The sequence below is a fragment of the Gobius niger genome, assembly GCF_951799975.1.
Source record: "Gobius niger genome assembly, chromosome: 5".
NCBI classification, from domain to species: Eukaryota; Metazoa; Chordata; class Actinopteri; order Gobiiformes; family Gobiidae; genus Gobius; species Gobius niger.
Genome location: NC_136856.1, coordinates 24,936,826 through 24,961,531, shown reverse-complemented (window position 1 = coordinate 24,961,531; position 24,706 = coordinate 24,936,826). Strand labels below are relative to the sequence as shown.

Below are 24,706 nucleotides of genomic sequence, written 5' to 3'. Positions count from 1 at the left end.
TTTCTGTGTTTTTGAGCTATGGCATGAGATTTTTCCCATGACGGTGATAGACAAAAGTCTCAGACAGCCAAAATCATGCAATGTGCACTCAGCTGTAGAGCTAATAAACAATAAAACCGTTTTGTCACTAATGACTTGAATGCAACACTCTCCATACAAATCTGTGTTAGGGGACCATTTACCCCTCTTTGACATATTTGGAAAATCACATAGCAGCTGTCAAATGTTACATTTTACCATTAAGCGTATTCTAATTTGTGCAATACATGTACAAAAACACAAGTGTCCATTTAAACAGTCCCGATCAACAAAGTCATTCTAATCTAACGCTGCACATTCATGGATTGGTAAATTACAGATGCTCGATGTTTACTGCGCCGTGAATAGGTTGCTAAAAAGAAGTATTCCGACTCAACGTTCGGTGCCAGATCAGAAGCGGGCCAACTACGTGCCCACATCCTTACAGCGGAAACTTGAGTTGCGCTGACACTAAACGCGCAGAATTCTGTGGAGCCCTGTAGGGAAAGCCACATGTGTGCGCCGGCGCCGAGAAGCCAAAAAGAGTGCAAGCTAGCTACCCCAATTCAGACAACATAATGATGGCAAGGCATGATGGGAAGTCACGTGTGTGTGTGTGTGTGTGTGCATTCACTAGACGGTAAAAAGAATAAGGTGTGGCATTGGAGATGAAAGAAAATTAAAACGCTGAATAAAATTGTATTACCGGTTTCAATAAAATGTTCCCACCTCATTTGCAAGACATATGCGGTGCTTTGGTAGGAACCGTTTTACTTGTATTCCTGACGTGGAAAGTATTACAACGTTGAAAAGAACTTAATGAAACAAGAGTGCAACAACAATGGAAAGTGTCTTGCCTTGCATATTAGTCACGTTTACAGCAGTACACTTGTGGAGTTGAATTTGCAGACAGAGAAAATTTGCTAAGAAACTTGACAATGTTTGTTGCCCCAAATTCATGCTTCTCCTGTGTCCGGGAGTTATTGTATTGCGTTCCTCCAGCATTTACTGAACGCCCAATCAAAATTTCGAACTGTACCTTTAAGTCCTATTATGCCTTTTGTCCTTCTGTGAACTCATGGATGTGAAACTAACCCCTTGTTCCAAATAATACCAATAACGTATTTCCGATGTCAGCACCTTTCACACCGTAAGCGTATTGCTCCAGCCCTTTTGATTTAACCGGAGCAGACATCTTGGGTGTCCAGTCCCTTTGTGAAGCTTTATCTCACAGCTCCTCTTGACAACGCGCTGCTTGTTTTCCAGGAGTCTTGTTATACTTGGCGCTCACATACAGGAGCCCATGTGTGTCCCCTACTTACTTCTCTCTCACTCCACTGCGAGGACTCTTCTGCTAAATGAGTTGCCTTCTGCTCCGGACTGCTTCTTTCTAATTGCTGCACCCCTCTCTCTCTCGTTCCCCCCTCCAACTTTGTCTTTGGAGGGCCCTAAAGTAGTCAAACTGTTCCAGGCGAGGGGTCAAGAGGCCAAGCAGTGGAGTGTGTTGACGCACTGAAGATCTTAATAACTTTTGCTCACCGAGACAAGAGACTGCAGGGATGAGCTTGGTTGGACATGTTGGTGCATTAATTTGGAACATTTCAGGCAATTTAATGCTTCCGTAGTTCATTATGTGCATGCTCACATGTGCATGTCTTGGACTGTTGCAGAGTACGATGCAAACTTAGGCTGACTGGACATCTCAATTCACCATAGATCGTTCCAGATTTTAGCCCATTATCCCGTGACCTTCTGGATTACTCCAGAACCATAGGTTTATCTTCATGTTTACACATGCGCTGTCCCTACGTTTTGTTTGTTTCACCTCAATGCTGATTATTCCACGTCATTGACAGAACACATTCGCAAACAATTCCACAAACAGATTGTTTCATGGGTGCAATGCAGCATGCTGGATCCTTCGTACTATATACGTTTTATAGAGCTAAGTGTAGTTCATTATCAGTTATTTATCATAATGTAAAATGTATGGATATTGAAGCTTTATTGAAAAACTATGCACGGATGCAGCCAAACCAAAATGCTGGTCTGGAGTACCACTAGATCTAAACCAGGTCTAGAAAGCCGCCTGAAGAACCCGTACCATGAATGATACCATACCCCAGTTTGAGAACCACAGAACTTGTTTTCTAAAATGTGCTCTATACGTAAAGTTAATTTGGATATTTGTATTTGCTCTGCCTTTGAACCATATCAGGAAATTAATTGGCATACCCCGGGTGTTGCTTTCCGGAGTGCGGCCCAGGTGCTTAATGGGATTGCCAGATACTTGAGTTGCTGATTGATGACAGCAGGGTCCTTAGATGAGTGGATGTGTGTGTGCGTGTGCGTGTGTGTGTGTGTGCGTGCATGTGCGTGTGTGTGTGTGTGTGTGTGTGCGTGCGCCTTAGGGCAGTTTGAGTTGGAGGTCTAAGCACCGTTCTGGTAATGCAATGAGGGACAAGGTCAGGAGCAGCCAGGTTGATCTGTCGTAAAAGCAGACTTCGGCTGAGATAAGAGCGAGACAAAAAATCCAGTCTTACAAAATTGACTAGGGTGAAACAGGTCGGCCAACAGAACTGCACTGGGTTTTGCATTATCTGCTGTGCTCAGAAGTCTGATAAAAATGTTAAATTGACTAGATCTAACTTGTAAATCTGCACAGTCTCCCCCAGTTGCCCAAGAACATGTCAGCCAATGTGATGTCTTTACCAGCGTTCTTAGTTTGATCTAATAAAGTATCAGGAAGGGAGACTGTGTGCTAATACTTTACTTGGGGTGACTGTGAGTTGGCGGTGGTCAGACGTGAACTAGATCGGTGCAGCGCTTCCGTCAGTCTGTTGCTTTTTTTTGCCACAATCACTGTGAAACCTTGATGGTTCTGCGCATATCCTCTATAAAGGGTTTGTATGGTTCATTTTCCATGACGTCCTCAGAAAGGGGAAGCACTGGTAAAAAAAACAGGTTTGCAATTTGAATTCCTTCTGTTCTGTCAACTGCTAATTGTTTATCTACTTGCAATTAACTCTTATTCTTGTTCGGATGCCAAGCGGGAAACGTGAGCCCTTTCATATTGGTCGACACAAAGGCATTACTCAAGATCCACCCTTTCTTCCGTTTTAACCACGCGTGAAATGTATTTACATCTCCGTCATGTGTGAGACCGTCCACAGCAACAGTGAAACACGTCAGTGTGCAGATAGGGCCTGAGCTTAATGCAACGCCCCCCCCCCTCATAAGCCTCCCCATTGTGCGGCCCAGATCTAAACGCATCGCATAAAACAAGCGGCATGACTGAAAGAGTTCCTTTTAGCTTAGCTCTTAACACACTGTAACCGGAGCCTCCCCCTCCGTCACTGCTGGCTTTTTGATGTTGCGTTTTGTCTTTTGGCAGAGCGAGCCGGTCGTCTGATCTGGCATTGTCCGCGGCACAAATATAAACGTCAGCTCCTGTCACCAGTCCTATTCAGTTGTCATAGCGCGTTGGGGGCCTCCTCTCCTGTTCCCAAAAAGCTCACTGTGGTTATCGCATGTGTCGCGCTGCATGTTTACGTCTGAGGTAACAGGGGATCTATTAGCTGCATTTATAGAGGAACACTATAGCCCACCGAAAAGTTCAAAGTCAAAAGGGAGGCTCTCCATGCAACCACGGCCATTCTTTCCAGTGCGACTCTATGCATGATGTAAGTCAATGTGTGTCCAGGATACAAACAGGAGCTAACTTTAGCGAATGACCTAATCATAATGTTGTCATAAGTTTATCTTTTAGGTAGGAGTAGCTGATGCTTTTGAGACTCTTCCAAACGTCCTTGATAGGATGATTTTTCTTTTTTTTCCCTCCGCCCTGTCCCTATCTCCCATCTGTAATCTCATCCATGGCCAAGAGCACAAGGCCTGCTTTTACGTAGATTCTTCAATTCTCCGTCACAGAAAGGGGCTTCATTCATGCCAGACAAGCAGTCAGGTTGATCTCTGGACGTGGCACGCTAACATGTGTGGTAAACAATCTGATTTCCTAACAGTTAGAGAAGACTTTGAAGTTTATAATCATGAAGCTTGAGAAACTAGCGGCCTAGAAAGTTCAGCCAAGTTGAGTTAACCCGCTGGCCCCTCTCTGAACTTCGAGAAATGCGCCTGTAATCTTTGAGCCACCACCAGTTTAGAGTAAGCAGCCCTCTGTTCTTCGATTGTGTTTATTTGCACTTGTTTTGCATGACTTCTTATCAGATGATGCCCACCATAATTTGTAGTTAGCAGTTTTATTTTCGAGTTCAATTCAAATACATTATTTTGAAAAACCTGAAGTATGCCTGAGAATTGTTCATTTTAATTATATGTTTGAGCCGATTGCTTGACCAGACATGTTCTGTTCCCGATAACAGACAGGAGAAGAGAATTAGCACAAGCTATGACATCGCAGTCACACATAAATATGATGTTGTAAATGCTTTCTGTGTCTAAGGTTTCTATAATGGGCAAAACCAACCTAAACAAAAAGAGAGTCCCTCCATAAATGTACAAATTTGAATTATGCATTTGGGCTGCACGGTGTGAGGGGGAAAAATGCAATAATGAATTGCAATATTATTAAGATATTTTCCTAACAGTAAGTTTACTGACACTGCCCACTCCTTTATGCTTTATTTTTTCATCCAAATGATCAAAACAAAACTTGCATTGTACACTACAAAATTGTACTAAAGCTGAACTTTTGCAGATGTTTCGGGTTAGGATTTGTAACTCTCTGTTGGATGGAAGAGCTCATGAATTTAGCGATGTATTGTCATTATCCTATATTGCAATAACTAATACATTTTGTGGATTTTGTTCAGATCATCTCTTGCTAGCTGCTAACTGCCTGTGCGCCTACAGGGCCCCAACGCTCTAGTGACCTACACCATCATCAGCGGGGCGGACGACAGCTTCCGGGTCGACCCTGAATCCGGTGACCTGATCGCCACCAAGAAGCTGGACCGAGAGCGGCGATCCAAGTATTCCCTCCTGGTGCGTGCGGACGACGGGAAGCAGTCATCTGACATGAGGCTGAACATCACTGTCAAGGACGTCAACGATCACACGCCAAAGTTCTCGCGCCTGACATACTCATTCGACATCCCGGAGGACACGGCTCCAGGTAGGACTGTACATTTTTACTCGTGCGACTGGTTCATCCTCTGGGGACATACAACTCTGCGATGCCAAGAATGTCAATGTCAGTCAGTTATCTGCTAGCCCTGTTGCTGGATGCCTCCTTAGAGAAAGTATGTATATCTCCTTAGAGAAAGTAGTTCTAACCTGTAGAAGCCCAATACCACACAAATGAGGTTGACAAATCTTTTAAAGAGCACAGTTCGTGCACAAAGTAATTCAAAGTGCTTTTGAATTATTACGTATAACAAAAATAACCATTAGCGAAAAGAATACTTTTTGTTGTCTCCATTCACAGCTCACACTGGATTTTAACTGGATCAATCTGACATGTTAAACAAAGTATTACATTATCATTTGCAGTGACTGGTTGTACATAAATAGCTTTCTGATTGAATAAAAATAAACTTAACTTTGAAATTAAAGCTGCACTACCTGAATCGGTCAGTTTTCAAACTGTGAAAGTCGTAGTTAGTGGAGTAAAATCTCCCAGTCGTTGCCTAAACGCGTTCCTAGCTCTGACAGACCCTCCCGTTCATCCCGATTGTTTCGCTTCAGTTAATTTTGAAGCACATCTCAGCTGGAGTTCACAGCGACACAGCTTTGAGCCGTGAAATGGTTGAACCGCGCAAGCTAGCATTGTGCTAATTTAGCCTCCGACTTCTTCTATTGCCGTGGGCGAAAATGCGCACACCTCACATGCTGTGTTCACAATGAAGATATTCGGTGACAAAAGACTTTTGCGCTAATACTATAAAACGAATTGATTACCCCAGCTTTAATAGTTTGATGAGTGAATATGGTATATCGTGATGCTTGGTGACAACTCAGATTTGTGTCTTTCCTATGGTTATCCCAGTGGAATTTAGTCAATGTCAATGCCTTTCACTCAGTTGTCCTCTGCAAGATACTTTCCTACTGTTGAACTCTTGCTCATATGCTGAAAACCTTTTTTATTATTATTATTATATAAACGTTAACGTAAACTTTTACGAGTTCCTGAAATGCTACCAAATCATCTGCATTTTCATTTAGGGCTGTATCACGATTGCCAGAGGTCAGTAGTAACAACAAGGGTGATCCTTGATTTATATGGAAATACTACATCAGCGACTAGCCTGATTTACAAGTGCACTGACAGTTGTCTGGCGAAGCTGCTTCACCTTTTGCTCCTTCACTTTACGAGAACAAAAATGCATTGTGTTGCTGTTTTATTTGGATGCCTTTATGTTGTAATACTAATAGACGTGACTTATAGGGTTTTCTCCACCTCTAGACATAATAAATTGCACGCGATAACAAAAGGTGCCAAAAAGTGCGCTCTCTCTTGTTATTTTTGGGAACTGGCAAAGAATAGACTGCTCCAATGGTATCAATAAAGTCATCTTAACAACCCCCTGTAGATGCATTAAAGTCACTGTATGCGGTTGGCCGATAAAATCACGCTCCTGGGTTAACCGATGCGTAATATAAAGTCTTTTGTCTACCGCTCGCAGGCTCCATCGTGGCGGCGATCCTGGCCAGTGACTCGGATTCGGGGGTGAACGGGGAAGTGACATACTCGCTGGAGGAGGACGACGAAGACGGGACCTTCATCTTGAACCCGGTCACGGGGGTGTTCAACGTGACGAGGGCGCTGGACTATGAGACGCAGCAGTACTACATCCTGACAGCCCGTGCGCAAGATGGCGGAGTACAGGCCAGCACTGTCCGCGTCTACTTCAACGTGCTGGATGTGAACGACAACCCGCCCGTCTTCAACGCTACGATGTACAGCGCCTCGGTGTCAGAGAGTCTGCCCCCCGGCTCCAGCATCGTGACTGTAGGGGCGACGGATGATGATGATGGTGAGTGTTTCTCTGATGAAAAAAGGGTGGGTGGGTTCTCAAACACGGTTGTCTTCTCTGCATCATACACGACCTTGTACGGCAGGGTCACAGAAAGCCTGTAACCTTGCCAACATGCACTCCATGTACCCACTTCAAATCAACCGTGCAATGCGAAGTCCCAGAGAAACAGCCAAGTCACATTACAGACTTCGCTTTTACAAAAAAAACATTGATCTGCCTCGATACGGAGCAAATGACTCCTCCTCGAGTTTTCAACAGTAACAGTTGCTAGGTCCAGAATGGGAAACCCCAAATATTTATGCGTACGATCAACATTTTGGCTAAACCGAGAAGCAACGCCTAAAAATGTGAACAGATCTTTGAAGCCGCAGCGCACTTTTGGACATCTAAATCAAATGCAAGTTTCCTGAGAAGGTTAATATACAGTAATACATGCCTGTCACTCTGTTATGACTACTTACCCAGCAGCTCTCAAGGCCTCTGTTTTCATTTTCACATACATTTAGTGTTACGCATGGATGAGCTGATGAAATATTACATGCTGAGGGTATTATTAAGTGGCTTAAGATATTTTTTTGCATTTCAGGTGGTCGCTTGTGTGCTATGCGGTCTTTTTTTTTTTCTTTCCTTGGCTGTAATTACTGCTTCACCCAGACCTAATGTGGTTATTGCGACCTACATTCCAATGAAATATGCACGAGTCCGGCTTCTTCTCTGCCGCATAATGTGACCACGCCGCTGTCGTTTAACATACAGTGCAGGGCAGTCAAAATAGAACCATTGTTAACACTTCCTAAGCTGTGACCTGTGATCCCCAGACTGTTGGTGGACTGTGTAGCCTGGGGCAATAAAGGTACTCTTAACAAAACTGCTGTGTCATTCTAGTCAGTAAATATAAAACAAAAAATGTGATTGTGGTAAGGTAAATATACAGTACATGCAAGCAACTGAGGTGTACTTAGTAATTCCGGCCGTGAAAGGTGATGAAACTTCCCATTCCCATTGAGTTGAATTACAGACCTCCACAAAGCCCATTTGACGTTAAGTTGTAAGGGAAGCTGTAGATTAGGACTGATTCGCAGTCTTTTTGTCTATTTAGTTACAGGAAGAGTAAGCAAATCTGCTCGACTCAAGGGACTTTCCAAAACGTACTATCAGTGTAGGAAGTGGTCATCCGTGGTGTTTGACTTTTGATGCCGATCTGTCAGGCTGTGTGAAGTGACAGAGGCCTTCGCGGACAGGGGCACAAACTTGTGTACACGTACAATTAGTGGAAATGGATGTTGATAAAGATTTCAAGTGGCTTATTCAGCAAAGTTAACAATTCACTTTGTAACAATACATGGCTGTCGCAGCTATCAGTCCATGACCTCCATTATAGTAGTGTATAGGTGTTATCTACAAGGATATAATGAATGTCCAAGGAGGCAAATCCTAGAATGTGCAAAGTATCTGTCATCTTGGTAGTTTGTCAAAATATCAAGGTCGTAAGAAACATATTGTTTCAGATATGCAATTTGTAATATTTATTAATAGTTTGAAGGGACTTTCCAGTAGGTCTGTTCTCAACACTTTGTAAGTTAATCATGACAAATTCTGACCCAAATCAAAGATTATTCAATAGATTACCCTTTGATAATACCGTATATACTACACATTAAAAATGCATACAGAATGTTCGGTTGATTCAAGGCAAGCGTTGATCATAAGACTTTCTGTCCAAAACAACAAAAATGGAAAATCCAAATATTGTATTACTAAATGCCCATGACCCTCTTAAAATGGTCTTGAATGGAATTCACTTTTGGCTAGCAGCCCAACCACTCCATTTTGTCAGATGTAATTTGGACATCTCAAGGGCCAGATTGGAGTACATTGATGCACTAGTGTTTTCGTAATGTGGAGTACTATTAATACAATAAATTGCGTCATGCCTTTTAATGAAATGTAGTGTTTTTTTGCAATTAATTCCTTTCACTGTATTTTCAGTGAACACTCATCAATGACAAATATTACACATTCATATCATCCAGTCCATTAGGGCGTGTTATGACAAACCTATGGGAATTTTTTCTTTCTCTCTCCAACTTGGGACACATTTGTGAAATAAACAAAAGGACATCTGGAATATTTAATATCTTATTGAACCACATTTGCCCTGCTAGACCTGTATAATGTTCATATGACCTAGAATCAATACATTACCGTCACGTAAATGATCCTTCTACGGACCAAGGAGCCGTGCGTCTGGGTCCTAATAGAGACTCTATGCTGCCACTGTTTGGTTGGTAAACACGAGGGCGCTGTCGGCAATTTACTGTTCAAATTGAACCTGATCACATTTTTCAATTAGATTCCTGTCTGAGCCCCTGGAGAGCTGCAAATGTGTGAATATTCTTAGCTTAGCATTGGCCTAAAATACCAGCTCTCTCTGACCTCCTGCCTTGTGTTCTAGGTTCCAATGCCCAGCTGCTGTACACCATTGCATCTGGCGATCCCTCGGGACACTTCACCATTAGAAAAGATGGGGTTCTCCAGAGTAAGAAAGCTCTGGACAGAGAAACCCAATCTTTCTACAACTTGGTTATCACTGTCAATGACCTGGCGCCACCGCCGATGACCCGTTTTACCAGCACAGCACAGGTTTCCATCATCCTCCTTGACGTCAATGACTGTTCGCCGACTTTCACCTCACAAAAGATGACCTACATACAAGAGAACACCCCAGTGGATACTGTGGTGTTCGTTGCCCAAGCTACAGATGCAGACAGCGGGCCGAACAGCTATGTGGAATACTCCCTTAGAGGACCTTTCGGGAGCAAATTTAGCATTGGAACGATTGACGGAAATGTTCGATTGGTCGGGGAGTTGGACCGCGAAGAACTTTCCAACTACACACTGACTGTCGTGGCGATGGATAAAGGCGAGCCTCCACTTTCTACAACAATGGATGTGACTATGATAGTCCTAGACGTCAATGACAACACGCCAAGCTTTTCGCAAAACATCTATGACATCGAGATCGAGGAGAATACCTTAACGGGAACTGACGTCGTCCAAGTGTTCGCAAGTGACGCCGACGAAGGCACAAATGGACAGATACGCTTTTCAGTGTCAGGTGGAAACTCTGATTTTAGGATTGATTCGGTGACAGGGGTTATTTCGGTGGCCAGACAGTTGGACAGGGAGGCCAAGTCTTTGTATTCGCTGGTGGTCCAGGCGTCAGACAGAGGGAGCACACCCAGAGTGGACAAGGCTACGGTTAACATAGTTCTGCTGGATGTGAACGACTGCACACCAGAGTTTGAGCTGTCGCCGTATACAGTCAGTGTGCAGGAGAATCTACAAGATCTACCCAGGAACATTCTACAGGTCAGTACCACACTATAGCATCGCAATGAACCGCTAGTTTGCGCTTTTGTTTTCTTAACTAAGTGGACAAACATATGACGCATGAAATTTAGAGCTTGGATTAAAGTATTAGCTCTAGTTTAATGGCCAACAACAATACAAATATCTCCACTTCATGAGCATAGCAAAACTGCATTGCAGAGTTTTACAATTGTGACCAGGGCCAAACAGGCATTAGTTTAGTGTGGATAAATGCTGTGGACCACCCAATGGGAGCTTGATTGATTGGATGACTATTACGCCGTGAAGATTTCTTCTGCACAAAAGAACTTAGGTGATCAGTTTCCCACTTAAATATCAGTTATTATCTTACACTTATTCAATACTTTTATAACATTTATTTTGCTAAATATAAATACCTTTTAGCATTAATATCTAAAAGTACCTGCTGAATGAAAGGAAGACAGTTTGAATGGCAGTCCCAGGATCTTAAATGGCCTAATGCTTTAACTAAATCCAATAACCTAATAAGTGAAGGCATGTTAGTGATATCAATGTACCAAGTCACTTAGTGGGGTGGTCGTTTTAGGCTGAACACTTGACTAGAAACAATAATGAAAATGAAAAATGACTGCAATTTGCTCTGCACAATTAGCATTTCATAGGATTCCAGTGAAATATAAAACTTGGTTAAATTATATGACAAGGCAGTTGGGGCCATAAGCACTCCGGTGGTGAAATGAGCCGTACATAAAGAATGGAGGGAAAGAAGTAGTTTCCAGTGACGGAGTGTTTGGGCTTTGTGCATGAGCTGTGTCTGAGGGAGCCTACACTTAGGGGAGAAGAAGGAGGGCTCGAATGGAGAATTGTTCCATCCAGACACACACACACCTGAAAATGGCATCTATGAAGGCACGGAAAGACTGGGAAACCTAACTGTGTACTGTAGTAGTGGGGTTGCCGTGGCGTTCCATTGCAATTGCGAGGAACTTATAAAATCTTTTTCTTTTGTAGGTTGTTGCGAGAGACGATGACCAGGGAGCTAACGGCCAGCTCAGCTACATGCTCAGTGGTGGGAACGACGTCGGCGCCTTCACCCTGTCCTCCAGTGGGCAGCTCAGCCTGACGCAGACCCTCGATCGAGAGACCCAAGGAAGATACACCCTACTGATCACAGCCACGGACTCAGGTGCCTCCACACTCCACCTCTTTGGCTTCCATATCTCTCATAATACACTGCAGACGCCACGCAGAGTTCTTTTATTTCCCACAAAACGTCTGCCAACACAATATAGGGCACAGGGGCTTCAAGTATAGAATTAGTGACATGAAAAGATTGCATTTGTGCCTATTTTAGAGCAGCAGATTCGACCGCATAATTTTACCCAGCCCTTGGCCTCAGTGCTGACCTCTTCAAAATGATGACGTTATGTGAACACAACCTATTGTCTGTATTTCAGCAGACTCATTTGTTTGCGTTCTAACCACACTCACTTATCATCTACGGCTGCTGAAGGCTGGTGTAATTTGTCCCGCGGAAGACATTTTGTAATCAACCACTGAAACCAAAAGTTGAAGATGACTATATTCCAAAACGGCCAAGTCGACCGTTTCAATCTCACAATGTTCTTTTTCTTTTTTGTGCAAACGACAACAAACATTGAGACAGTTTTAGCTTTCAAAATTCTGGCTTATTTTGCGACCCAGAAGTTTGACTGAATGCTGTCCACTGTTTATTTGGATACAGCGGTAGAGCTTGTTATAGCCAGATAAAAGGTTACCTTGTTTTTGCATAGAGGCCAGCTAATGTGCAGTTAAAGCCGTACATGCATATCCTCGTCGCAGCCAAATCACATGGTATTTCGGATAAGTATACGCTTCTCTTGAGCCACTCTGGCTCAGGGACCGTGGTCTGAGGGAGTTCAGTGTCATTCCATGTGACCATTCATAATGCTTGGGTATTTTTGAGCGTGGACAGCGCTTCGGTGAGAATTGGGACAAAGTTGCATGAGGTGAAGCTCCTGCTCTGGTATATTCAGAAAAGCAAGCTTATGATGTAGATGATGTTTAAAGAAAGTGAATTGGAATATTCACAACTGAAAGAGGTGTGTTGTACATAGTGATTAGCAGTTTTGTCTGAATTAAGTTGAAGGAAAAAGTAGCGCCGTCAGTGGGTCACTCTTCGTCCTGAAAGCTTTGAAATGTTGCTTTTAAATTCCCTGTGAAAAATCAGGATGTTTTGATTGCTTTCGGAAATTGCCTTTATGCACTTCAGTTCGATAGACTGTAGCACCCTGCAAAGATGTGTCAACACTGCTCTAGAGTTAGCATGATTCCATATTCCATTTCTATAATATGTTTGCACTCAACGATCAAATTTAGGGGTTTGCCACTTGGACAAAATTACCCCAGAAACCCAACGTACTAATCAGCATCCATGTCCCTTATGTCCCGAATCACCATGGATCCATTTTTAGAGCCTGACGTCCAAATATTATGACAGGACGTTTGCGTAAGACACATTGGATTCGGGCTCCTAAATATGAAAATATCAAAACAGCCCCATAATGACAGTGGAGTCCAAATTACCCAGCAGCATTTTGTCACATACTTGAGGCCAGACAGCTTAGAGGGGGGAAATGGTTCTCCTCAGCGCTATCTGGCAGGAAATGTAGAAGGTGGATGGTGCAGACATGTCTCCAAGTCCGCTGTCTCCCATAAACCATTCGCGACCACAGCCATCCATTCCGACAGAGAGTCCTGAGGTCGCCTTTATCTTCGCAGGCAACTGCTCCTTTTCACTTGTTCTATTCCGAAAGGGCCGTGTAGTGCAGAGGGAAAGAAAAAAAAAAAAAAAGCTTGAGATTTATCACGCGCTGCCTTTCGCCTTTCCATTTTAAGTTAAAAGCCAGTGCCAGGACTTAGGGCTACATGAGCTGTTTGTGTTGGATTGCCATACCGGGAAGTTATGAAAAATAGAAGTGGGGATTAGCCATGGTGATTTGTGCTTCAAGTGAGAGCTGCAGTGTTACTCCTTGGCGAAAGAGACCCCTGCAGTCTGCTAATTGTTCGATCTACTTTTGCCTGCTCTCAATAAAAGCTAAAGGTAGTACAGACAAACGGCTGCTGTCAACACATCAACCACATTTGTAAGACACCAAAAAATCTATAGGCACCCTCATGGACACAAAGAAAATAGCCATACGCTCGTGAGTTTAAAAGTTGATCTCTATTTTCTCGCCATCCGTTCGCCTCCAAGACTTGTTCTAAATGGCTGCCTTCTGACAGGGAACGGTTACAAGGAAAACAAAAGCACTCACCTGGTGCTGGTTCTCATAATGCGTTTGGCCCGGGAAGAGTGAGTTTGGCAAGGGCCTATCATTATTTGAATATATGAGCGGAGCCCTGAAATGTGGCATTCCTCCGGGCTCCATAAATGTGTTTTACAAGCGCAAACCTGACCGTCGGACCTGGGATATTTTCTCTCCCCCCCTCTTCTTTGTTTATTGAATTTTTTCGGAGCATTTTTGAGCGCAGATAAAGGCCGATATTAAGGGGGGGGTTGGATTGCCTCGAGCTCCTCCGTACAATTAGGATCAGCTGCGCAGCCTTGTAAATGTAAGGTAGAAGAAAGTAAATCAGCGCGACGTCCAGCTGAGATGTGCTCTAAAATATTATGTTGTGAAGGTTCTTTATGAGCAGCTGGAGTTTCCCATCGCATGATGAGCTTGCTCAGCTTCATCAGTGCGTTGGCTAAATTTGCACATGACTGCCGTGTGCTGAGAACCTTGAATATACTATTCTTTATATACCTGTCTTTAATATATGTTTTTCATTTTGCCGTCATGAAATGTAGGGCACTTCTAAGTAAAGTTTTGGCATCAGACTGCAGGGCTCTTGTCTGTTTTCAAAGGTACAAATTGCAATCCTCTGGTGACTCCACTATAAAATATTGTTTCCAGCCTGGTACATTTTGGCGAAGAAATTCACCGTTAATCGAAGCCAAAAATAATATAAGCAACAGAAGAGAAGCCTTGTCAGCCACTCTCTCGCAACATGCAGTTGAAACAAGGAACGACCAACAAGGCGGCCAACAGTGTCCAGGTTTGAGATTTCAGCTCAAAACATGCACAATATCCTTCAGCTTGGGCCTTTTTCCCATAAACTATAGGACAATTATAGGACATTAAATTTGGCGCATCATGCATAATTGAGGCTGAAAAAACACTTGCATTAATTAAATGTATATTCTGAGAAATATCTATATAACGAGCTGGCCAGGATTTCAAATTAGTCATAAGTGCCCTCTGCTGGCAGGAGTGGCTATGACACTTTATTAAACCGTACAAACAAGCTTTCACCTAACGGCATGTTAGCAAATCCATCGCATAAGAACTGCTCAGAACGAGTGCAGTGATGATTTACGAGCAATTTTATGTTCCCTCTGTGGACGCTATAAAAGTAATCCAGGACACAGTGTACAGTACAATACTGCACAGATTGGAGCCCTTCAGCAATAGAATAAGAAACAACCAAAGTCAACAGGATTACAGTATAGACGTACAGTATAGACGTACAGTATAGACGTAACAATGGTGAAAAGCCTGAAAAGTTAAAGCTGGTATTGTCAGTTTATGTCTTGTACTTTTCTTTTGCTTCCATAGATCTACATTGTTAATGCGTTTGAGAAAGAGCATCCTATATACAGTCATGGAATTCCTCCATTTCCACAGTCACTATACCAGCATGTGGAAGCACAGTATGCACGACACGTGGTGGTGAGAACTTCCTCAGGCCACATTGACATGCTCTGGTCACATTTATTAAAGCGAAAGCACAGTAAATCCTCTGCCCATGCTTATTACGGGGGATATGGTTGCATTGGAAATCCCATGTCTTTTAAATTGCTCCACAGAACTGTTCGCACACAGCTTTTTGACTGCGACCGACCTTTAATGACCATTCCTATACAATTTAAGAGACTCTTTTAGTCTCGTAAATGGTTCCCACAGTAGGTCTTGTCTTAACTAGCTACAATAACAGTCACCAGTATTCGCAATTTACACATGGTAACTTAAAGGCAACTTTATGCGTAGAAAGTGAGTCGAAGGAGAAGAAATACAGAGACACACAGCGCAGCATTTCACACAATGAATTAGTCTCACAGCAAAAAAAAATAGCTTTGTCTGTGTCTGGCTGACCATTAGAAGCACATTTTGTTTTGTTGACATGTCTAATTGTGACATTGCAACAAATATCCTGGAATGTTCCGGTGTGTGGCTTTGAAAACAGTAAAAACTAATACACATAGAGAATTCAGACGGCATAGTCGCCCATTGACAGATTAAAACGTGTGTTGCTCCAAGAATGTCTTCGAGTGTACAATGTGCAATTCACTGTACAGCGTTATAATGAATGAATGAAAGCATAGCACGACCGCTGCTTGATACCCATCTTCCACATGCCACGCTAAATCTTTATTCACAATCCCCTTCCCTAAAGGATTTCGACAGCATGAAGTTCAGTGGCAACCCAGGACATTCCCAAATAAAAATATCGAGTTCCTCAAATGAACTTTTTACAGAGCTGTAACATTGCGGACTGGCTTTTTAACTATTAACAATGTGGGCACGGGGAGTTTTTTTTTCTTTTTTTTTTTTCAACGTTTCTCCAAATGCCGAACACTCAATTGCCAGTTTGGGTTGTTTTTTTGGGGGGGTATAAATCGCTTTTTGGTGACTGACTAGCTCCTACAGAATGGCGGTGTGGGTTTGGACTGCAAAGAGGGCCATTTAACGATGTTTATTTGTGCTTTTTCTTTTCAAATATCGGTTGCCACTTCTGGCAAATTCTGCATTCGAAGTAGCAGAAGCAGCTTTTTGAATTAGAAAATCGACAAAAAGTGCAGGCAAGCGTTTCCACCCACCCCCGCAGTAATATTGTGAACATTATGGGCTTTTTTTTTTTCTTGAAAGCTTTGGTTGAAAGAACTACTTTCTGGTTATGATCTGCTAGGATTGAGTTCTCACCATAAAATGACTGTGAAGCTGCCATCCCTAAATATTAACCGTCGCAGCAAATAAAAGCGCAATTGTAATAAAAACACAATGGCAAAGCACTTTATTAAATTTCACAAGGAGCCTTTCAATATGAGAGAAAGTCAGAACGGGTTGTCCAATGATTTTGTTTCCAAACCGCCGAGGTCTATCCGTGGCATATGGAGAAGGAATTATGCAGAAGCGCTCAGACAAATCACTTCATAAATAAGAGCTGTACGGCGTTTAAGGTTTAATTTGACGAATGCTCCCGAGATGCTGTGCTATTAGGAATACTCCAAGGCACAATTTGGAGGAAACCAATATGTTTTCCTCTCTGCAAGATCTGTCCAAAAAGAGATTTTGCCTTTAAAGGCTCTATACCAGATTTTCTTTCATTTTTTTGTTTACAAATAATGAAAGTGTAAAGTGTAATTGTTAGTTGTCAGTTGTGGTCCAAACCCTTTCTTTTCTCTCACACATTTCTCACACACGTTTTTCACAGGTATGAGTTTTTAAACAAGTTGTACAAGTTTCAGTGTGCAATACTGTCGCAGCAATGGAAACTACAACTATCTGCTAGTTCATGGTCGATAAAGGCTTTGTAATTAGCTGCATTTTAGTGCATTTTCTCCAGTTCAGCTTTACCCAAATCCATAAGGTCACAGCCTATAGGGCAGTGTAGCGCCTCATTTGAAAGCTAAGACCTACAAAACTCATCTTTTTCCTCATGTTGTTGTCACTTTTTGCGATTTTGACACTTTTTTCAAGAAGCCTTAAAGGAATAGGCCACCGTTTTTACATACTGAGATATGTTCTTACCTTAGCTTAGACAAGTTCATTTGTACCTGTCTGGTCTTCACGCGTGCCCTCAGTCACGTAAACACAGCACAGACGGTGTTATCATTTAGCCTGTCCTCCTCTTCTCCTCTATAGCTCCAAACGCAGTGAAGATAGAAGCTGCCAAGCTCTTCCACTACTTCATATTTAAATATGCTGAGATATGTTCATACCTTTGCTCAGACGAGTTCATTTGTGTATATCCTGCAAGTTCAAAAAAAAATGTTAAAAATGCTTTATAATTAGATGCACAGTGTTTTTTGGCTGATTTTACAATACTAAAGAAGGACAAAGCAGATGTTGTTAAAAATAAAATAAAAAATCAGGCATAGTGCTTGAAAGAAACGTGTATTGTGCTGTGATTGGATGTGTTTTTAGGCTTACAGTTACAATCAGTCACATTCAGTATCTTACCAAGGAACACAATGATGTGTTTCAGTGCTATGCTAAACTCGACTAATGGTTCATTTGAAAAGACCTGACAACTGAATTTCCTCTTATGGACAAAGAACAATCCCTTTGCGTCCCTCTTGGCTTCAGGCGAAGGTCTGAACAATCATGTCTTCGTAGGGCGTGTTGAGAAATTACACTTTTCATTTAGCTGCATGCAAGTGGCCAACTTCAAAAAGCCACGTCCATTTATAAAAGTAGTGTGTGAAGTCATGGGTTGAGATGGCCTCGCTCAGATATCCTCTCTCTCCTGGTCGTGTTACTGTGAGAAACTTGTGTTGACTCTGTTATGTTTGGCGGCCTCCTCAGTGAGACAGCTCAGTGCTGCGGGCTCCATCGGGCCTTTTCACAGCCGTTGGAAGAGGTCACATTAAAAGCAGCTTTGTCGCAAAGCAACAGGTTCTCAGAGCCACAAAAATGTCAATTCGGACTCAAAGGCGGCCATTTTCTCCCTTCTTCTCCTCGCCGTAATGATGTGCCTTATTTACGCTGTCTCTTAAGAACTCAATCTAAGTGCAGTCTATAAACAGTAATTAACAGTTTAGCCCTAAGCTCAGCGCCGCAGATTCATTCGTCTTCTTGAATCCAGCGTGTCCCCTACATCTCACTTTAATGAACATGCTTGTTTGGACACCCTGAGTTCACCCCTCCTGCGATTTCTTTCACTCCCCCGTGTAGTTTTCAGACTTTTAATGGGTTATGTTTTATTCAGAAAAAGGGAAATTATTTTAAGTTCAGTGGATAAAAAAATCCTAAAAACTAAAAATGAAATTCAGAGAGATTTGTCGGTGGCACCTTATTTGTTAGGACACTTTTGTCACGATCTGATACATATCACAATACTCAGGGGCCGATCCGATATGTATTGAGATAAAGCAAGTAATTATGATAAGTAATACCTTAAATTGTGTCTAAAGTCAGTAAAGTTTGTAAACGAAATGCCATTTGACATTTATTGAAGTGTTATGTCCAAGTATTAAAAAGTACTGCAATACTTGATAAAGTATCGATGCTTGGTATTGCAGCACGATCCGATATTTTGTCCTATTCTTAATGTTATCACTATTTTTGTCTAACAGTGAAACATATAGTGACACGTAGTGGGTTTAGCCTAGCTGAGCTGTCTTTGGCCATTCAGGAAAGTTCAGCTCTGTGGCCAGTTCTTTTCACTTACCTTGAAATGAAAAGGCACAACCTCTAAATAATCTAATATTTTTTGAGCCAGACTTAAAACCAGCGAACAGGAATGGGATATGAATTAGGGCTGAATAATTGTATCTAATTTTTCCATTTTTCATCCGATTGTTTCAGTATCTAGGTTCAGTTCTCAGTGTACATTTTAAACATAATAGTTTAGCAGTTAGTTCAGTCTTCGATCAAATGTAATGCCTCTGGATATAATACATTTCATGTTGTTTGTTCAGGGTTGCCAGATTTTGTGCATAAGTGAAATCAGGATATTTTGTTTTGTTTTGGAAGGAATATTGAACTACATTATGACCCAACAAAAAAAAGACATCACGTAAAGATCCCCCGCCTTTGAGATTTGCTGATGCGATTCCGAATCTATTGTGTTCATGTGTATTCCCAGTATGAATACTGTTTGAACCCACTGTTCGATTAACAGATTATCTCCATAGTGCCAGAGGAGACACTCAAACTGTCCTCTTAACGCGCCTTACCCCGGCGAATGCCCACGGCTTTGCTCCGGGGGGTGTCTGCCGCTGTTACCTCCGCGTAGACCTGCCCCTCCCCTACCTCGCTCTCCCTCCCCAACGGCAGCTGCACCGATTCAAAAAACACACCACTTAATCACCAATCAACACATGTTTTCGTACCCCCTCCGGTTCGGCAAGCATGTCCCCGGCACCTTCTTGGAGGTTAATGTGATTTGTCCGCTGGTAATGTACACTAATAAGGTGCTTAGACCCCGCCATATGCTGATGCTAGACAATGCTTTGTGGCTTTGAGAGGCTTACCGGGAAGTTGTCTGCCGGCAGGGGTAGGGGCAGAGGCGAGGGGCGGCAGATGGGCAAGTTTGTCTTAAAGTCCTCAAAGCTTGTTATTCTGGACGAGCCAAGTCTTTCCAGGGTTATTTCGGGTTCTCCCATTCTCTCCGGACGTGATTCAATCGGCGGACTGTAGCTTAAGTGTGAGCGCAGTGAAACACAAGCCTTGAAACGCAAGACTTTAATAACTTTGGGGTAGCTTGTGAAATATCAAGAGGTGTTGTCCATTTCTGTATGCATATATGTGGAAGATGCTGGAGTTGGTGTGTGCTGAAAGCGCAGTTAAGCCCTCTAACTGGATTTGTCACATTGTTGTACTGCGCTGTTTGCATGTTTGCCCAACCCAAAAACTCAAGGATAATGCAGTAATCGGCGCTGTAAGCATTCACAGGGGAAAGTAAGATGACACAAAGTCTATTTTTTATTTCCTAACTAGATGCTCATCAGGAGAGAATCACTTTTCAAGCATGTCTGATGGATACCCATAGATCGTAAAATGCTTTGAGAGATGCTTTGAAAGTTTGGCCTCTGGTAAAAAAAAAAAAAAAGAAAAAAAAAAATCCATCCAATCCAATAAGCATACTGTAGGAGAATTAATATAAATAATGGCAAGGATCTCAACTTTTTCACCCACCACTCACTCATTCACACTCCCATTCATACACCAGTATACGCACACACCGGAGGCAAGGCAGGTGAAGTGTCTTGCCCAAAAACACTGTGCATCTTGAGGAGGCTGGATTCGAACCCCCAATTTTCCGATCACGAGACGTCCCGCTGTACCATCTGCGCCAATAATCTTCAAACATCACTAAATTAAAATAATAAACAAAATAATAGTTGTGGACAAAGTTCTCAAGCTGGGCAGGGAGATACCATTTGACGTTGAACTAACTCAGAGGGATGTTTATTAGCAGAACTAAGTAACTCATGCCCCTAGAGGCCATATGCGCCACTGCAGGTGTCATAGCATGTTACGTTTTTTTACTCATTAATTGACTGTGAGAGTAAATACTGGGGTGACAGAAAAGACAAAGGGAGAGATTGAGATTGTACATCCAAATACACAATGGAGATCATTTGTTTCACTCAAACTTGGCTGTAAATACTGTTTAAGTCGCACTAGCCCGCAGTTAGCTTTGCCCGTTAGCCTGTTAGCTTCTTCTTTGTGATTCTATTAGTGTGTATTGGGGCCTCAGACCCCCAGAGGGACTACGAAAAGGATTTATTAAGGCAAGCAAGTTACTTAGTACTGCTTTAAGTTGACCACTCCTCAGCATTAGTTCAAGTTAGTGCAGTCCAATCCAGCGGAAACAGAGAAGTGTCTGTGTGGGTAAAGAATGGAAAAGAAAAAGGCAGGTGTGGTGGAAAACAAAAGGGTTAGGGTTAGGTTATATATTTTTCATCTACAGAGCTTGGTGCTTGACTGTGGAGATGTATCAGGCTCAGACTATGTGCGCGGCGGCCCATGCAAAAAGAGAAAGTGTCATGGGCAGGAATCAATCCTACGATCTTTGACTTACAAAACGAACTACGAGTTGAGCTAGAACATGTGGGCCGGTCTAAATTGGTCCACATGCCCACGGGGAGACCTCATTTCCCGGGCCAAAATGAGGTCCCAGCACACCCCTGGACCTGTGTCATCGTGTGTCATTCCCACATATGAGCAATGTGCAACATCGAATACAATGTTTTGTTTTCTTGATTGAATTAAAGCACACAGAGTACCCTCGTGGTTATAAATTTGCTATGCAAGTTTCTACTTCATCCTGGTGTGCATTAGCTGCTCGTCGGACCAAACCTTATCAAAATACCATCGAACTGAGGTATGTTTTATTCCCATCTCCTAGTGCAGCACGTTAGATTATCAGCAAGCCGCGCTCTCTAACTTGCTCAAGCTCGATGATGCGGCTCTTTGGTCATGGAAAAGCGTAACCACTTTTCTTTTTCTTTTTTTTTCTTTGGGAAGATTAACCAACCAAGCCTCTCTGGCTGGACTCGTCTCAAATTCCTTGGTTGCAGTAATGACTAAGGTAGAACTCGAATCGCCCACACGTTTGGAACCGAGTCACTTAAAACGGAACATTTTTAGAAGCATTCGGCGAACGGTGCAAATCCCATAAATGCAAGTGTCGCGTATGAAAATGAATGGTGTGTTCCAATAAATTAAATGGAATATAGTGACTCAAGCAATTTTTCATCTCAGAGAATGTCTGTGGGCGAGACTTTACCAAAATAGCTACTGTAAGAAAGTGTGATGTCCAAGTGAACCTTTTTATAGCACTTCTTAAAAACCTTGCCCAATCTGTGACTTATTTTAAACTCCGTTAAGGAGTTGGTCATTCTATGAGGCGTAAACACTTGATCTAAGGCGACACCGTAGGCACTGGCAGGTCATGGTAGTTTGCAGTTCTCACTGACCTAAGATTAACCTGCTGGGGCGATTAAAGACGCTAGCCTGAGACACTGGTGCGGTAACAGCTTAATTACTTTGATCTGGTCTGGCCGACAAACCAACCACAAGTCATAAAAGAATGGATTGGCATAAAATGTTTACATTTCTATAGTTGTATCTCAAGCTAGTTTAAAGAGAAAGTTAGTAACTACTAGAGATGAACAATTAACACATTGAGTGCCAAAAATTTGACAAAACTAGACACTCTAATACACTTTGTGTGTGATTTTAGTAGCTCTGTGATGAACAGAAGTGAAATAAATGATGATGAAAAACTCGTGAAAATCATAATCTGCACATTTCATATATATTATATTGCGTTTCTTTTCTTTCTTTTTTTAGTCCGAGAGGGCGTGGTGTTGTGTAGCGAACAGCTGTAAACCCAACACTTCTATCTCGCTCTCCGGAGCGCGTTTAACAAAGAGCAGCTTCCGATGTACAGATCGAAACACATTTTAACATTTGTCTGAGTTTTTAAATGGTCAAAATCGGTCCAAGGACGGCTGAGAAACATCCGGGTTAAGTCTTCAATCCGAGAACCAGGCTGTTTAAATGCACGGGCGATAAAAGTGATCGATACACGTGGTGTTTCAAAACATGTCAACAATGTTACCGTTGAAAATTGACCTGAAACAGAGATATTTAGGCATTTGCCTCTTCCCATAACGTTAGTGTCTGTTCAGAGAGGATAGAAGAGGAGAGAATTGGAGAGAGGAGTTAATCAGAAAGGAGTGTTGCATAAAACCCCCGTTATCTCCGTTTCTAGAAAAAAAAAAATGTGATTTTGATCAAAACTAGCCTCTGTTTAGCTAAGATTTCTCAGGAACCGAGGAGAATTAAACTGTTTTCACCTACGGAGAGCTCAGAGTCTCACCTTTCAAACGAACCACAGCATGTGTCCATAGCTATACACAAAATACGCTGTGATGCTAAAAATATCATAATAAAGGGTCTGGATTGTTGGCACTCAAGCAGTGCGGCACTCAGTGTGTTAATCGCAATCACGTCAAAGTCGGATTAGCCAAAACGCTCTGCTGATCAGGCTTTCAAATTCATGAATCGTTCTCTGCAGACAGTAGTGGGAACAACACATGACATACTAAAAATGTGCATTAATTGTGTAAAAGTTGGACGCTCTGTTATTATTCTGATATTCCAAAGGATTCATAAAAAGAAAATACATTATTCTGTGAACAGTCCCTCTACTGTTACTTACAATGTTGAATGCAGACATTAATTCTATCCACCATATGAGGAGAAAAGAGGAAATAGGCTGCGGTTGTGTGTTGCCTTGTGAAAACTATAAAACTGTACAAAACTACTGCAGGAATGAAAGAATAAAGGTCCGGGCAAAGGGTTTGCCAATGGAAAAAATCTTAAGAGTAACCACAGAGCATGGCAGCCTGGTGGGCAGCAGTCTCCCACTGCAATCTTCCACAGACCTTTTCCATGGCTAAATGATGTCACTGTCGCAGAGCTCCGGGCCAGTTAGGGACACTTCTTTCACTATATTGCTACACAACTAACTATTATAATAGGGAGATTTTATAGAGAGTATAATTTAGTCACTGGAAATTAATCTCTTAACCCTTGTGCCTTAACACAGTGCATTTAACATGTTACACCTCATTTGAACAATAAAAAAATGAAAATAAATTAAAACACAATTGATCTAAACAGATCTTTTTCCCCGCAATGTTGCCGTGTTGTCGTCACTTTTATGAAAAAAAAAATTTAAATTGCGTTCTCATGATCGGAAGGTCAGTGCTTCGAATCCCGGTTCCTGAAGGTGCCTACTGTCGTTGTGTCCTTGGGCAAGACACTTCACCCACCTTGCCTCCAGTGTCTGCGTACTCTGCTGTATGAATGGGTGACTGGTAACTTACTGTAAAGTGCTTTGGGTCTGATCAAGTTAGAAAAGCGCTATATAAGTTGAGTCCATTTACCATTTACATTTTTGTAAATGGATTGATTTGACATGAAATATATGAATGAAAAAAGTAGGTAGGAAAGAAACGTTACGCTATGCTATGTTATTCTAAGGTTTATGGTAATGAAAGTAGGTTTCATTCTGAGACTTTGTCTGTCAAAAGCAGCCAAAAAGCTTGAAGCTGGCATCTCTCTCCACTCTTTGAATTCCTCTCATATGAACTCACTTGTCCCGAAAATGAAAATGTACGACACTTCTGTATTGTTTTCCAAACTATTACAGGTATGTGGTGGAATTTGATGAATTAGAAACAGACCAGTGCAGTTAGCCCTTCATATTAATCTTAAGCATGTCTTACTGTAACCATAACTATTTTCAGACAACTTCCATCTACAAGCAGAGTCCTTTACCTGAAAGCGCAAAGTCCACTGTGATGACTAAATCTGTCAGCCCCTGCCATGTAACTAGATAGATCTGAACTATTCACACTTTGGACAGAAGGTCTGCAGAGAAACAGCTGCTGGAGGGATATGCGATAGCAGTTAGCCCCGGGAGGCTGAGGAGGCACGTCCTGAGGCAAAGCCGTGACGCTCGGAGACGCAATGCACCGAAATAAAGAC

The 24,706-nt window shown here is 42.3% G+C and overlaps 1 protein-coding gene across 2 annotated transcripts in view; it reads left to right on the top strand.

Moving 5' to 3' along the window:
- Positions 1 to 24,706, top strand: part of fat4 (FAT atypical cadherin 4) — a 135,020-nt gene that overhangs the window by 77,684 nt on the left and 32,630 nt on the right. For both annotated transcript variants that reach the window (XM_079557214.1, XM_079557213.1), the window contains exons 3-6: positions 4,891 to 5,152; positions 6,663 to 7,013; positions 9,472 to 10,388; positions 11,382 to 11,556. In XM_079557214.1, coding sequence (XP_079413340.1) covers positions 4,891 to 5,152; positions 6,663 to 7,013; positions 9,472 to 10,388; positions 11,382 to 11,556 — 1,705 coding nt within the window. The remainder of the gene's footprint in view (positions 1 to 4,890; positions 5,153 to 6,662; positions 7,014 to 9,471; positions 10,389 to 11,381; positions 11,557 to 24,706) is intronic.